Raw genomic sequence first — 17,282 nt, forward strand, 5'->3', positions numbered from 1 at the left:
TGTTTCCATGTTTTTCTATCACGAAATATTTAGATTTTCTTGAGACGACTTTGAAAGGACCTTTAAATGGAGGACTGAGTGGTGCTTTTATTTTGTCACATCTTATCCAGACGTGCATGCAATTGCTTAGGTCTTTAGGTATATATACGGCGCGCGATTGTTCACGAGTATTAATCGGCTTAAGTTTAGACATGTGGTCCCGTAGTTGATCTACATAATTTTCTAGATTAAGTTTTTGACTGTTAGTATTAGGGTTAATAAATTCACCTGGTAGTCTCAGAGTTGTTCCGAAAACCAGTTCCGCAGCTGAACACTGTGCGTCAGTTTTGACAGATGTTCGTATTCCCAACATAACTAACGGTAGGAATTCTGTCCACTGATTGGGATTTGAGTGAGATATAAGAGCGGTTTTTAGCTGACGGTGAAAACGTTCTACCATCCCATTAGCCTGAGGATGATATGCAGTGCAGCGTATCCTATTGGAGCCTAGAAGTTTAGCCAAGTTATTAAATAGTTCGGATTCGAATCGCGCTCCTCCATCCGTCGTTATCGTTATGGGTGTACCAAAAATGGTTACCCAGTTCTGCATGAAAACTTTGGCTACTGTTTCCGCTGTGATGTCCGCTATCGGGATGGCTATAGGGAATCTGGTAAATCGATCTATGCATGTAAAAAGATAATTAAAACCGTTTGAACGTGGTAAAGGACCTACCAAGTCGATATGCACATGGGCAAAACGTGCATCTGGTTGCGAGAAAACACCTATGCGTGAATTTGTGTGACGATTTATCTTTGATTGTTGACATGCTGAACACTCTCTAACCCATTTGTGTACATCCTTCTGTAAATTCGGCCATATATATCTGGCATTGATTGGTTTTTTTGAAGCTTTTGCGCCAGGATGAGACAAAGAATGAAAGTTATTATATATCAACTTTCGCATACTTTTGGGAACGAAAGGTCGCGGCATTGCCTTGGTCGTGTCACAGTAGATTAGAATACCATCGACAGGTGATGGGAACTGTTTTAAATTAAGACTTGAATTGTTTGTTTTAAGCAGGTTTTGTAATTCTAGATCCTGCTCTTGTTCGTTTCTCAACGTCTCGAAGTTTACTGTAGACTGCTGTAGCACGTTTATTTCTAGCCTAGATAAAGCATCTGCCGCCTGATTGTCCTGACCTTTGACATGTCGGATATCGCTTGTGAACTGTGATATATAGTCAAGGTGTCGGACTTCTCGAGGTGAGTATTTATCAGCTCTCGCTTTTAGTGCATTCGTTAGTGGTTTGTGATCCGTAAAGACTATAAATTCCCTGCCTTCTAACATGTGTCGGAAGTGTTTAATGGTTAGGTAGATTGCAAGAAGTTCTCGCCCGAAGGTAGAATACCTTGTCTCTGCTGGAGCGAGTCTTTTTGAGAAGAAAGCAATTGGTTTCCATGCGTTTTTAACCAGTTGGTTAAGGGTACCGCCTACTGCTTTATCTGAAGCACCCACCATCAAAGCAAGTGGGGAATGAGAATTCGGATACATCAACGTAGTTGCTTGAGCTAATTTATCTTTAAGCTGTTTAATAGCTTCGACAGCGTCAGAAGACAGTTTGAATTCTTTTGGTTTTCCTTTTAGTGAATCTGTCAAAGGATGCATTAATTGTGCACAACCTGGTATGAATCTGCGATAAAAGTTAATTAGACCTAAAAAACTTCTCAGTTGTGTTAGAGAACTAGGTATGGGGTATTGTTTAATGATGTCTACTTCTTTTTTGATCGGTTTGATCCCTTCTGGGCTTATTGTGTGACCGAGAAATTCTAAAGTTTGAACACCGAAAACACACTTTGATGTATGTTTATTCCATGTTCATCCAGTCTTTTTAACACTGTTTTTAAATGCTGTTCGTGTGATTGCAAATCGGGGCTGGCAATTAACAAGTCGTCTATATACCCCTGCACAAATGGCATATCTCGAAGTAGATTGTCTATGAATCTTTGAAATGTCTGTGCCGCATTTCTCAGGCCGAATGGCATGCGTATAAACTCGAATAAGCCAAAGGGTGTTGTAATAGCTGTCTTGGGGATATCTTCCTCAGCCACTGGGATATTGTGATATGCCCTGACTAAGTCAATTTTAGTGAATATGTTCATACCCTGTAAACCGTTTGTGAAATCTTGGATATGCGGTATTGGGTACCTATCTGGTACGGTTTGACGGTTGAGGGCTCTGTAATCCCCGCACGGTCGCCAGTCACCTTCATTCTTCGTTGGGACCATATGCAAAGGGGATGCCCATTGACTATCAGAGGGACGGATAATACCCAGTTGTAGCATATAATCAAACTCGGCCCTAGCGATTTTGAGCTTGTCTGGTGCTAGTCTCCTGGGTTTTGCAAAAACCGGTGCACCTTCGGTTTTGATAGTGTGACTTACTTTTAGTTTGTCTTTAGAAGGCTGTGGGTTTGGTTTAGTTAAGTTTGGAAATTCCGCGAGTATATCTTGGAATTTCGCTGTTGTTACTGGAGGAGTTTGAATCAAGTTAAGAGAGCTGATGTGACTTTCTTTGCCTTTTGTGTAATACGAAGTTTCTTTTAGTGTTAATCGCCGTTTCTTGGTGTCAACTAGAAATTCGTATCTCTCTAGAAAGTCCATCCCCAGTATTGCCAGATCTAAGTCGGCTACCGTGAAAACCCAAGGGAATTGCCTCCTCAACCCCAAATCTAGGGTTAAGTTTTTCTGCCCAAATGTCGCAATTTTAGTTTTATTTGCAGCTTGAAGTGTAATTGATGATGTTTCTCGACTAATCTCAGTTTTATTTTGAGGGATGATGCTAAGGGCAGCGCCAGTATCCACCAAGAAATTCAAGCCAGAGTTTCTGTCCCTAACATAAAACAAGCAACTGTTTAGGCGCCCCTCCTCAGTCGTCGCGACCTGGGGAGGGGTTACTCGTTTCCCGCTGTCTTAGAATTATGCTTAGGCCAGGCGCATGGTTGCATGCACTTGGTTGAGTTGACACCAAACTTCCAGTGGTACCAACAAAACTGCCCAGGTTGTCTGGACATTTGTGACCTGTTTTGTGACTTGGATCGTGGTCGTTGTGGTGACCTGCTCCTGTTTCTATGACCCATTTGCATTCTGGTGACAGCCTCAGTGAGACTCTTAACACTCGCAATGAGTCCTTCTATGACGGGGTCTTTTGCTGATTCTACATTTTATGTGTGATTTATTGTGCCTGGTCCAGTTGGAGGACCTCTCTCCATTATTCTATCGGCTATACGCGCTAAATGAGATAATGAGGTTTCAGGATCTTGTGCATCCAAACAGTGTTGGACGTAGCATGGGAGAGCTTGTATCCATCCTTGTTTTAGGACTGCTTCACCCACTGTGTTATCACCCATTAACACTTGGAGGTGACGCAAAAACTGTGACGGCGACCGATCACCTAGTGTTTCACCTTGAAAAAGTCTTTGGATTCTTTGACTATCTGATAATGATAAACGGTTCATTATCTCTCGTCTTAAGATGGTGTATGGTTGTGGTGATGGTGGATCTAAAATCAAGTCACGGACTTCTTTGGCGACTGAAGGAGGAAGGATAGAACACAAGTCTCTATAGTGAATCCCTTCAGATTTGATATTGTGTCTCGTGAAATAATGCTCTAGTTGAGCAAACCACAACTCAGGATCACTACGATCAAATTCTGGAAGTCGGGATTTCGTAGTCATAACAGTGTCTATCTCCACTGGTGACAAATCCTCCAGATTATGGGTTTCTATTGAGTCTGACATGAGGTATGTGACAAATATAGCAATAAAGTTAGCACGAAAAATGGTTACTATAACACGAATAACTTAAGATAATACGGAATAAACTAGTTATATACTCAACTTAGTTTACGGATAATCAGGTCTACTTTTACGCTTAAGTAAAAAAAAATTAATAACAGAAATGAGGTTAAATTTGTGTTCAAAAAGGGCTCACTACTTTCGTGCCTTAAGGTAACCCTCGTGCTATTGATAGAAGAAACCAGAGAAGTAGTGAATAGGTCTTTATTTCGATCTTCGCGCAGTCACAGTGGAGCGTGGGATTATCTGTTCAGACAAACAAAGACTCTTAACATTCAATATAAGATAATAGGGAATATAACGCTTACAAAAAGTAAGGAAGTGAATGAATACTTGAACAATACTGTTTTAGCATATGCTTGGTTGTTTGGGGTCAACTCTTAACCAACCAACCTGAGCTGTTACAAATCTTTTAAATCAAGTGAAGAGGAATGCAACGAACATGGATTCGAGGCTAACACAAATCCGTATGACAGTCTACATTCCTAATTTAAACCGTTCTATTTAGGTTGCAGAAGAACAAGAGGTGGCTTGGCCATCTAATACATTTGAGGTAACCACAATAAAATATTCCTGCTTGAAGTTTTTCATTCCAACCCACGAGGTCATTCTCCGAAGTCTACTCGTCATAGGGCGGAACTAAAGAGTGATCGCATATGTCTGAAATACAAAGCTATGCGATTTCTAACACCATCTTAGTCAATGTGATCACAGGCCCATCAGTAGCGTACCTAAAGAGTAAAGTAGACAATCACGCATTTATTGCGGGTAGCCCCACTTCTCTCGGAATAGCGGTTGAGTGTATACATCCGTAAAGATACTCATCATTTCTGCATCATGTCTCTTGATGTCTTCTGTTTCCTTAGTGTGTTTACACTTTATCCTATTTATTTCGTCCACAGCCATTTGAACAATTTGAACCGTCTGAACCTCTAGAGGCATAATTAAATTTTGAAGGTCGTGCTTGGCATGACTGCAGGCAGTAAGTTGTCAGGTGTACAGCAGCTGTTATCAACGAGGAGCGTCATATCAGATATTAAGCACTCGATCGCTATCAAATGTGAGAACATTCTGAAATCTCCGGAGGAAAATGTAACATGTATATTCTCATTTTTCCCTCAAGATTCACTCACTTAGAGACATTATAAAGACTTTTGAGTCTGAACATTTCCGAAAATTCAGACAAATTAGGGCTTTAGTTATTGCTTCTTTGTGTGTCGTCTTCAAGGACGTGCTGCCTGCTTACCGCATACGACTTGCGACTGAGAAAGAAAAGACTCAACCGGTAACTAAATGCACAACGACTATGTTTTTCTGCAGACTAAAAAAGAAACCAGGAAAATATGGCATTTTGAGGAACACCTACTTTTAAACTACCGGAAGTATACTGAATTGCTCAGAGTTATCCTAAAAGGTATTCTCTTTAAATACAATTATTTCCAGACAAGTGTTTGGACATGAAGTCTCCTCGTTTGAAAATATACTCAAAATTGGATTGGAATGAAGTAGTCTTGCAACATTTTTAGTGACGTTTTGCAGGACGAAAAGCTAGCTGCCATAAGGTGTGTCTGTCAGCTCTTAGAAAATCATCCAGACTTCAACTACAGCAAAGAGTTAATAGAAGTCTTACCCCAATACCTCAACATTTCAAAGACACAGGTGATAATCGAAACGTTATTTGATTATTTACAGGTCTCCTCAGTGATAATAACGACTCTGAATAACATATTTGAAAACGATACTGATCGAGACGTTACTTTAACGGTACCGATTAATTTTTTCTGTTGACTTTAAAAGATCTGCCGTACCATTCACCGCTTTTGTCGGTCAAAGTCTTACAAAGTCGGAGTCCCAGTCATCAGCGCTTTGTCTTGTGTCTCTATCACAGAGGTCGAACGCCATGAAAAGGAGGGAAAGCCCTAGCTCGATAGGCGTCTACGTTCACGGCGTGAAAGAAAGGTTAGTGCCTGACATTTTTCATTGTTACAAAAACATCAGTTTTTCATTGTTAGCCTCAGTAATTCAGCGTAACTGTTAAATTAAGTACACGGTGAGTACTAAAATAATCACATCAAACAATCCACTACATTTTTAGTAAAAATAACATGGTAATATACCTGTCAAGTACATATTTATATGTTCAGTTTTCAGCCACACGTAGATCTAGTGTCACAAATCGACTTCTAAAGCCCAACTGGATGGGGCCTCATCAAGTGAGGCAACTCGAAATAATTCTGACCAGTGGTTTGAGAACTTGGGTGATGTATGCAAGTCAGTGTCAGTAGCGTAAATCCATTCATCCCTTATTTTCTTCGAGATCTTGATTTGTAATGGTTATTTTTAAAATCATTGATTACATCGTTTTTGTACAACATCGAATAAAGCCCTTTCGCTATCATCGATACAATCATTTTGGCTCCTATAATTTTCATGTTAATTTCTTCCCGCTATACCAATACGATAAGTTAGATCAATGAACGTACTAGTTCTTACCTTTTTGATGACTGACTGGTGTGGACAGAAGAGCAAAAATATATATTAATAACAACACCTATTTGTATTTCCCTTTATGTATCTGCTTATTGGTTTATATCAACCCCCAAAAATTGGTGATACAGTATTACTTGCCTTAAGTTTCTTCATGTATCCTTACATTGTGTTTGACTCCTTGTTAATTAACCAGACTAAATGAAGAGATATACAGGAAATATGATTTGTATACCCTACAACACTAGTGGATATCCGGTCGCTTTCTTTTTCGTTTACTTATTGATACTGTAAACAAATTAGTCGCAACCAAAACTGGTTACTTGCTTTGTAAATAGTTTTCTAAAAATACTGTTTCACAGATCATTTTCATTCCTTAGGAGTCCAAAATGGAGCGCAAACTTCAGAAGGAAATGGCTGAAACCCAGTCCCTTCAAACAAGAGAAAAACGTTTGAAGATGGTAAATGTGATTTCCTTCATGATATTATTTTCCAATGATAGAACACCTTAGTTATGAATGAAATATTGTTTGTTTTCTTCAAAATTTTGAAAACGACTTCTGACTCTGAACTTTTGTCTGCTATCTTCAAAGGATTATCTAAGTAATTTCTTTTTAACTTAGTATATTCACCACTTTTCAGATATGCCAAGTTAATAAACACAGAGTATGTAGACAATCTTATGTCTGTTTTAAATAGAATGGTAGCAAAAAAGGTAAGTACTTTCTTTTTGTTATTAGACATTAATTTCAAATTGTGTGTAAAACATGTAAGTAATGAAACAGCTTTGGTTAGCTTAGTGTGGCAACATATTTTTGTTCGTCTACTGATCATGCTTATTAAGTCAACAGTCAACCGCAAACCATTTTTGACTTGGTCAGATGGATTGGCTCTAGAGGTTTTTAAATATGGTGGCCCAATTTTAGCGGCTAGGTTGACTAATATTCTGGCTAAACTCTGGGAGTTGAAGGTAATCCTATCCGACTGGTCACAATCACTTATTGTCCCAATATATAAGAAGGGGCCAAAATCATCCTGCGATAACCATATAGGGATTAGTCTAACTAACATAGCATCTAAAATACTTGCCTCAATAATTATCGGGCGCCTAACTAAGACTCGTGAACTTCAAACACGAGGAAATCAGGCTGGCTTCAGACCTGGTTATGGCTATATCGACCACATACTCACTATTCGTCAGGTTTTAGAACACAGACATGTTTATCGGCGTCCGACAACGATAGTTTTTCTTCACTTGAAAGCAGCATTTGACTCTGTAGACCGAGAGGTTCTGTGGCAGTGTTTGTCAATGAAAGGTGTACCTCAGAATTATATAAACCTTGTGAAGGCTCTTTACTCGAACACTACTAGTCGAGTCAGAGCTTATGGCGAAATGTCAACTGATCTTACAACCTCAAGTGATGTCCGACAAGGCTGTCCACATTCTTGTTCAACTTCACCATAAACCTACTGCTGGAAACAACTTTCTCGTCGACTGAATTTTCAGGAATCAATCTTCTACCAGGAGGTCCGCTTATCGACTTAGAATACGCAGATGATATAGTCGTGTTTGGCGAAGATGCTGATAAAATACAGAGTCTTTTGATAGCACTGAGTAACAATGTCAGGATGTTTGGGATGCGTTTCTCCCCATCTAAGTGTAAATTGTTACTCCAGGACTGGCCTGCGTCAACACCTGAACTAAGGATAGGGAGCGAAGTAGTCGAATGCGTTGACAACTTCACTTATCTTGGAAGTCTGATCAACCCTAATGGGTTGGTGTCTGACGAAATCTCAGCACGGATTCAAAAGGCTCGTTTGGCTTTTGTCAACTTACGTCACCTATGGAGAAGACGAGATATCCGTCTATCAATTAAGGGACGAGTATACTGCGCATCAGCCCGTTCTGTTTTACTTTACGGCTGTGAATCATGGCCATTAAGAGTAGAAGATACTTGTAGGTTACTAGTATTTGACCACAGATGTCTTAGAAATATTGCTCGCATCTGTTGGGATCATCGGGTAAGTGATGGTGAGGTTAGACACAGGGTATTAGGGAATGATGGTAAATCAGTTGATGAGGTCATGAATCTCCATCGACTGAGATGGTTGGGCCACGTGTTACGCATGCCTGAACACCGATTACCAAGACGCGTTATGCTGACTAGTGTAGGGGATGGTTGGAAAAGAGTTAGGGGCGGTCAAACCAAAATATGGCATCAGTGCTTGATATCACTAACTTCTAGTCTGAGCCATGTTGGTAGATGCAGATTACCTGGTTGGGGTCCGCGTGACTATCGTAACCAATGGTTGGAGACTCTAGGTGACATGGCTCAGAATGGATCACGATGGCGCAGGTGTATGCACTCTTTATCTTCCCTTAAACCTTAAGATTAAAATTGCTTCATAACTTTCTCCCTTCCTATACTATATCCTTATATACGACCTTTCTATTATATACTACCACCATTAAATTAACTATTTCTATGAATCCGGTGTTCATCTTGTGCTAACGAGGTATGGCAACTTGGACCGATGCATAAATGTGCCTGGTCCTACGTTGTAGCTGACTGACTGACCCTAAGGAAACCACCTGCTTTGGTTTGGGCGCCTGGGCAATATCTCAGCCCTCACACAAATCAAATGAGATTTGTGTGGCGCATATATATCTGGTGCCACTTTGTACCAATATTTATGTGTTTAAATAAATAATTGGATTTTCTTTCTAAGTCTCTAGAGAAGAATTACCCTTCCATGATGTGGGCAACTGAGGATGGACAACCACCCTCATACCTGTAATGGCGCGCAAGATCACATAATTTACGACATGACAATGTGTGGCTCCCAACTGGGATAATACTAATAACGATATTGATGGTTTAAAAGAGGAAGACTTGATAAAACCAATAAATAGTGAATATAAAGTAAACAATCTTTTCTGTTCACGAAAACAAAGTAACATCGAATCTGCACATCAAACTTATCAACATCTTACTCATTTAATTGTTTGATCACGTTTAAGCCATGCTTTAGAACTACTTTTATATCAAAGTAATTTTTGATAGATCTAATCATATATCGCTTTCATTATAGGTGTCGCAAGTCGACAAAAACCTGTCAGTATTTCTGTAAAGTGATAAACACCTTAGTAACCAAAGCTAGTCTAACGAAGATAAGGCAAATTTGCCTAACAGGTTTTATTTTTTATTTCGGTAAACAAGAGAGTGAATTTTGAAACTACATTGTAGTAAAGTCACTTAAATATAGAATAAAGTCACTAAAAACAAATATGCAGAAATGCTATGTATAGCATTAGAATCTCTATGACTAAAACCCATCTTTTTAAGTTGCTCACAAAGCTGTTGGTTTAATCTCTGTAGCATCCGAATACTCTCATATGCTACAGAACCAAGTTATAGTTAGCGTCTTCGTTCATCTAAAAAATATTCTGATAACTGCTTTTTTGTTCCGATTTTCTATTATGTACATGTATTATCACTTCCTTTTATAGTCAACCAGCATTGTGGATGGTCTACACTGTGTACATACAGCTTTATCTATTATATCGTCATCTGATGCGTCTGATGTTCTCACTACAGATCCTACTACGTTTTGTAATCATTTATACACTATCCTGGGATGCATCGCGGGTGTCTGTGTAAGTAATACAACAGAGAGTGAAAATGCAGTTTCTCACTTATCTTCCGTAATCAAAGCCTATGATCGCTCGAATACCCCAGCTGCACAAGCTGTTGCCAATCTTGTGCAACGATCGAAGATCACCGAAAGTTCAAATAAAACTATATGTTCAGATGAAATCACTTCTGTTACTGTTGGTATAAGCAATAGGATTGGTGCACACGAAATGGAACACATCTCAGATACTCTTATATCCTGTTTAAATATACTTCTTGTGAGAAGAAAACATGAGGTTTCAACCAATCGAATCCTCGCCTTCTCGAAGCGTTTAGCTAGCGCAGCTTTGGCAGTAGTAAGTTTGGATTATTTATATATTCACAATGTCTCGATATTTATATAACATATCTATTTAAACCAAATTTTTAACGTAATTACCTGTATAAAGAGAATAAGCCTGGGTCTAATATCTAAAATATTTACCGAAAAAATGTATGATAACAAAATGAAACGAAATTATTGAAAATCCAATACTAAAATAAAAAACTGTCATCCGAACTGCGAACTGTTATTGAGGTATTGATATGCTACTTCGCTCCCAGCAACCAGATAGCATATTTAACAATTACATTAAACGCGACTCGGAGCCTTGAACACAAGTGTGTATTTCTTTTCGGATTTCCCATAATATCCACTTCATTCCTTCTTGTTTGTTACGATCCTCAAGAATTAAACCTTAGTGATCAGGTTTTGTTCGATTGGAAACTGACTGACCTAAAAATCGATTTTCTCTGGTCATCTATGAAAATCTACCAGGCTTATTTTGTGGTAATCTTTTGTACATAAGCATTGTATTCTACTGCCCCCAAATGGTACAGCTGAGAGTGGGGAGAGTCCGCTCTCCCTCTCGAAATGCTCTCACATGGTCACGCGAATATATAGCCTCTGCCAGGGAAGTCCTACTCACTGCCTTCTCGCAACATTACTGTTGTTTACGAAATTGAGAGGACGAAAAGCGAATGTCCGGTGCTTTAACCGGGTTGGTGGACATGGATAAGTCCACCTAGGAGAGTTGGAAAACCCTGATTACAAACCAATGGTGCACATGGGCTCCAGTATCCTGATGGAACAAATGGCGTATGAATCAATCGTTGGTCACCGGCTACCATGGGACTGCATCTCCTCACGATGCTCCACTGCCTTGTGGATCAGACCTTTAGGTCAAAGGCTCGGGGTGTGGCCCCCTAAGAAAACCACCTGCTTCAGTTTGGGCACCTGGTCAGTATCACAGCCCTGACACAAATCAAATGAGATTTGTGCGGCGCATATTTATCTGGTTTTTCCTTGTACCAATATTTATGTTAATAAATTTTATTCTACTACATAATTGGTATATTCCTCTAGTTGGTGGTCTTATTTCTGGTTTTAAATCACTCAGATGTTTGGGTCAGTAATACGGTATCGTAAATAGCAGTCATTCAGCTACATCGTATCACTGAGTTTCAAACATCAATTAGTATTCCTTTTGTTAATTTTAAAAATCGAAAATTTCGTCCTGAAGATCATTAAAATCCTATCTCTGACAGTAGCGACAAGAACAGATTTTCAGAAAATATTCCAAATACCATCATCAACCCAACAGTTAGTAGGGTGTGTAGTGAATCTTTTGAGGCTATTATTAATCCGGTTGTGGATAGACATTTAAAATCTTGCAAACTCCTGGCAGGTGTTGTCTTGTCAGATATCACCATCCACTTCATTTATATCTTCCTCCGCATATATTCTCTGGTAAAATGAGGCGTCAATACATTAGAATCCATGCACGCGAGAAAAAATATAAAAGCTCTACAATGTCTTATCTAGCAAATATACTATATTACGAACAGGTTGTTAGGGCTGATCTAGTTGACAACTTGTATTCTTAAACATGTTTCTAATTAAAAAGTTGTACTGATTCTAATCTTCTTAAAAAAGCATTTCATTTATTCCCAGTTAGCTTATCAACTTAATTTATATAAACATGTATGCAGTTATATTATGTTTATTTTGTCTTGTAGAAAAAACTTGTTGAAATACTTTGTTCTAAGAATTCCAGGTTGCACCAAACATATAATATTGAATGAAGCCATTAATAATAATGATAATAGTAGTAAAAATACCATGAATAGAATGGGTAAATTGATACTTTCCCGACTTAATAAAAATTAGTCGCTATTCAAAAACAGTAATTTACCAAGTAAAGCAAAACAAATGTAGTGTGCGTTTAATTCATTGTACGCTCCTTAGTTACGTACAATCCAATAAACAGTTGAAAAATTAATATGTTTGGAAACTAAAAGGAATTTTAACGGCATTACGTAACAATAGATTCCTGTGAATGTAAAACCTGAACGTAATATTCTAGTTCCACTCGTAATCAGGTAAAGTATGATAATTAGAAGTAGTCGAATGAATATGCTAACTGGTCATTGCCAGGACTGTTGAATTCGTATTCTCGCAGTCACCTATGAACCAGTAAGTCACAGAGAAAAAAGTGTACACACCCGAAGGTTTTGTATTTTGCAATTTAAATCAGTCATTGAATAATGTACAGATGAGTTATTAAGCAATATAAACACCACATAAAGGTTCATGCTTTCAGTCTGAAACTACAGAACCGAAACTGAAGTCTACACTTCACTAACTGAATTTCAAACGATATAACGACTAAAACACTGATCTATTCGTAGTTAAAATACTGGTTGAAATTCCGTGAATCTGATCAAAGCGTTTTCTGGCAGCTTCTTTCAAGAAGTTTACATTTTGATGTAAAAAAAATTGTGTCATCTGGATATTAGTGCACAACTTCAAGTAATAATTGTATTAATTAAAGTAAACCCTTTTTTCAACTTCAGTCAGATCCATACTGCTCCAGTTCCTTGCTTATCAAGCTTTTTCATCTTCTTCGTCTTTTTCCGCGTTGCGAAATTCTATTTGACTGTGATCCAGAAATCTGCAGTAACTATAAATCAGATGTAAACGATCCAGAATTATGCTTTCCTGCCAGTGCATGTTTATGGGACCTACTTTTATTAAAAAAACATTCCGATCCCGTGGTAAGAAGTTTTGTTTAAACAGTATTTTCAGTCATATTTGGCTGTTATCCTAATAAATTCACAGTTCACTGATTAATAAGTCTACTACAGCTAAATTGCCAGTCTCTCAGTTATTATTTTAAAATGAGGACTAAATAAAACTTTAAATCCCTTAGAGCTTCCAAAAACAATGTAGTCTTTGTGTCACGATAGCTTCCTTTGGAACAGATATAACTAAATCCATAGAGTCAAATTGTTCAGTAAATTTCACTCTAAAATGATAGTGTTGTTTATTTAACATCTATATCATGTGTGTACACCAAACTCACTAAGTTATGCTTGAATTTGTCAAATAGTATTCGATCACATATCCATCTGATCGAGTATCTAAACTAGTGACCCTGATTTCGGATCTAGTGGGCAGCTGTCTTTCATTCATACTTGACCGAAATTCCCAAATGTTCTGTATGAATAATAAGTGGATTTGGAAACCCAGTCTACCTTGACTAATTGTACTTTGTACTACGGGGTTATTTAAAAGCCCCAACTCATACGTAACTTTTATGTTTACTTAGTCGATTTTCTTACGGACTAATACCACGCTGCATTCCCACCATCATTTGTTCTATTGACATCTACCAACAAAGTGGTCAATGCATATAAAACTGCTAAACTACCAGATTATGACCTGTAGTTCTTTTACTTTGTTAACTTTGAATGGTCTTTGGAATTTCCTTATCATTTGATAACAGTTAGTCAATTTTAATCAAAGTGTATTCTAGTACAAATGTGCTTTAGCTCAAGTTGCCGCACTACATCAATACGAAAAAATGAAATCAACGTAATGAGTAGCAAAAGAGTCAAGATCATCGTAGTAGTAATGATAGTAAGGAAGTCTAAACATTTTAAATGCTGTTCGAGAAATTTGTTATTCTTAAAACTTATGAGATGTCATGTATTAATTCATATTCTTCTGGTTTATTGTCTTTCAAAATATTTTTTTGTAGGTAAATCAACTAGCTAATTTAATTATGCAATGGGGAAACGATGTTTGTGTAGGGGGGATAGGAGCCACTTCGACAAAACAGTATATGCTACATATTGATGGGAGACAAGTTTCTTTAGACCATCTAACGCATCTGTCATCTGATGATCTTCGCATTGAATTAAAGACGCTTATCGAGAAAGATATTAGCGTTCCTGAAATACAGTCCACAAAACAAATAAACACTTCAGATTTCAAGTTATCAGATTCCTTTATAAAATATCTATCAGAATATGATCTAACTTCAGATGTTGAGCCACCAGAAAAGAAAAGAAAGTCATTATAATATTTTATTTAAATTAAGCACACTTGAATCATCCCTACTTTCACATGTACACAATAAAATTACCATGAAATGTAAACCAGTTTTATTTCACAAGAATAAACACAAAATATCAAGTTGGTATTTAAATATTTTTATCGTGTATAGTATGAGTGTAATAGACGAAAACAGTTGGTGGACAACCATTTGTATTTTATTACAAAATTACAGAGTATCTTAGTAAAATGTAAGGACCATACATAAAATACTTCATCTACCAATATTCCATCAATTGACTCAAACTTCATCGTTCCTTCACTGCTCTCAGTCCCTGATCTCTTCGATTCGATCTTTACAACCTGCTGCCAGGCCTCCCACTTCTGACTAGTGTTATATACTACTTATATCGATATAAGTAGAATACACCACACGAGCACTAAATTTGGTTTTCGAAAATAGGGATAATAACCAATAGTAAACCATGAAATCCTGACAACCAAACATATACCCTTTTACAACTATCCCAAATTCATTATAAATCCATTTATTTTACTTATCCAGTTGTAATTTTGTCCTGTCATATTTATACAAGATTTACTGTTATAGAAGTGAAAACCTGAAGCAATGCGTTTATGCAAAATTCTACTGACCGACCGACTTTAGAATACTAGCCGATAGAATTTGAGAGTCAACTTCTTTCAATTCATATTGGTACTTTGATAACGCCCTAACACATCCATTAGCTATGAGTAAAGATGGATGGTGTCTAGCAGTGGAATCCAGGACGCGCATTTCTTCCTATTTCGGACTCGTCAACTGGATGTACCTGCATGCCAGATTTAATGTTCCCTCCCGGACTCTAACCCAGTACAGTTCGCTTCAAATGCTATCACATTATTTACTTAACACAAGCTAGTGACTATCTGGACTTGGTAACTAAGTGGATGACACGATGGCGTTTTGAGCGAACGGTTCCAGTCCTGGATTGAATATCGACTCTGAGATCCAGGCACATCCAACTGACGAATCTTGGATCCCACCGCTAGCTACCACCCATACTTGCTTATAATGCTTGTGACCTAAGGTAACATCGAGGCAATTTGCACAGAATGCTGATATGCCAATAAGAGACTGTTCGATTAAAGATCTAAACATCAACGGGAAGATTCAGTCAAACGATACGAAAATAAATACATCCTTCAGCATCTAAAGGAGATGGATTTCGCTTTATCCACTTCTACTCACAGTAGTTAGCAAAGACACTACTCCAAAGATGGTACATAATAGTTTCCGCAAATATTTTGACTGATGTATCTTTTAGGGGTACCGCTAATGACGACTATTGTTCATGTGCTCAAATACATTACCTGTTTCCGAGAACTTGCCTGTAGTAGCAACCGTATGATTTCATTTTTGACACTTCGAAGGAGTCTACGCTCACTGTGGAACGTCGCGATTCATATGTAGTTACCACTTACAAACGTAAATTGCGCGAATACCGAGATGTGGACGGCCATGTGGCTTGTTGAAATGATTCTTAGTGATCGTGGTATGAAGATGTAAATAAACATGAACTGTTGCTCTGTTCACGAGCAAATAGTATATACATAAAAGGGCGAATCCTGAACTATCTGTTCAATAAAGCGAATTGCTTTTGTGGCATTAATTTTGAAAAGTTGTAGTTTGCCGCCCAAGATTTTGATCCGCAAACGTTCGATTGTTAGTGCGCGATAGTCAGCGGATAGCCAAATTCCTCCATCCTTCCAAGGAATTATTTCCAACGGAAAAGGCTCGGACTGCGAAATGGCCCAGTTTCAGCAATTTACCAAATCCACCTTTTGCTATTTGTAGTCTTTTAGAATGCAGTCGACGTGATATTACAGCAACTGGTGAACTATGCGTTACAATATGATGCATAATGGAATGCCTTATTGTAGTTTCTGTAACTGGGTTTTGTTGATGCAGATTCTGAAGGTAGCGTGGTATAGATGCAACCAGGGTTTGTTGTTACTAATAGATTCATGGATTGTAAGTCGATCAATCTATTATGTTTATTGTTTATAAATCGATAAATCTTAGTTTCTCCCTAAATCACTGTAGGCGGAAAATCAATTTTTCTTATATTATGCAGTAGTAGGCGTCGATTCACCTCATTAATTAGACACCGATGATTAAGCTAAGTACTAAGTTTGGCTCCTATACATATACTACATCTCAATTTCATGAAGATCAATCGTGAACTTCACGTAGAAACCATCACAAGTTTTATGGTTATCATCAGTATTGAAGTAAATCTTCAAAAAATCATTATGACCTTTCAAACTTATTAAATGCTATGTATCAACACCAGAGCTCGAATAATGAACGTTGGATAGTCTCGCGTTAAATGTAAAAAGAATTAACAAAAGTCGGGTAATAAAACATTTGTGAACCCACAAACCAACTTATTGAATAAATATGCAGTAATATCCCTGCTTGCAATCCTAAATTTCCAAAATAAAAACCACGTATAACACCTGACGTCAAATGTGCTCCGTTTTCCTATCACCTCATAAACATAAAGCTGTTGGCTAAGTATATGTGCGGTCTTGCACACCAACTTGTGTCGCCAAAGCTTTCGACACTAAACTAAAACATATAATCAAAAACAGTTCGCTAGTCATCCACACAATTTATTTACTGAGTACATGCTGGCTTACTCGGTTTCGAGCCACACCTCTAGTGTAAAGATTAATGACGTTACGCAGTTGACCAAACCGAAGTTGATAGAACGGGATTCGGGCCTGCGACGTACTAGCTGAAGGTCAAGCGCCTTAACCACTGATTAAGCAATGTGAAAAGATTGGAATATCTTCTTAAGAACTGCCTTAGTAGATGATGTGAAGTTTGAGAACCATTATTTACAACCAATTATCCGAATCAATAAATGACAGTTACATAAGAAT

The 17,282-nt window shown here is 37.9% G+C and overlaps 2 protein-coding genes across 2 annotated transcripts; one reads left to right on the forward strand and one right to left on the reverse strand.

Moving 5' to 3' along the window:
• Nucleotides 1-2,930: 2,930 nt before the first annotated feature.
• On the reverse strand, nt 2,931-3,776 carry Smp_132360 (hypothetical protein; the record flags this gene model as incomplete). Its single annotated transcript, XM_018798912.1, has 2 exons — nt 2,931-3,193; nt 3,266-3,776. 2 exons carry the CDS (start codon nt 3,774-3,776, stop codon nt 2,931-2,933), a joined length of 774 nt encoding a protein of 257 aa, XP_018650754.1.
• Nucleotides 3,777-4,787: 1,011 nt separating this feature from the next.
• Smp_132350 (hypothetical protein) lies at nt 4,788-14,580 on the forward strand. Its single transcript, XM_018798913.1, has 13 exons — nt 4,788-4,925; nt 4,957-5,118; nt 5,154-5,247; nt 5,277-5,338; nt 5,373-5,492; nt 5,526-5,584; nt 5,631-5,796; nt 6,701-6,781; nt 6,823-6,923; nt 6,963-7,035; nt 9,832-10,311; nt 12,851-13,051; nt 14,038-14,580. Exons 1-13 carry the CDS (start codon nt 4,803-4,805, stop codon nt 14,359-14,361), a joined length of 2,046 nt encoding a protein of 681 aa, XP_018650755.1. The 5' UTR covers nt 4,788-4,802; the 3' UTR covers nt 14,362-14,580.
• The last annotated feature ends 2,702 nt before the right edge of the window (nt 14,581-17,282 follow it).

This window comes from Schistosoma mansoni, chromosome 3, assembly GCF_000237925.1.
Source record: "Schistosoma mansoni strain Puerto Rico chromosome 3, complete genome".
In the NCBI taxonomy this organism is placed as follows: domain Eukaryota; kingdom Metazoa; phylum Platyhelminthes; class Trematoda; order Strigeidida; family Schistosomatidae; genus Schistosoma; species Schistosoma mansoni.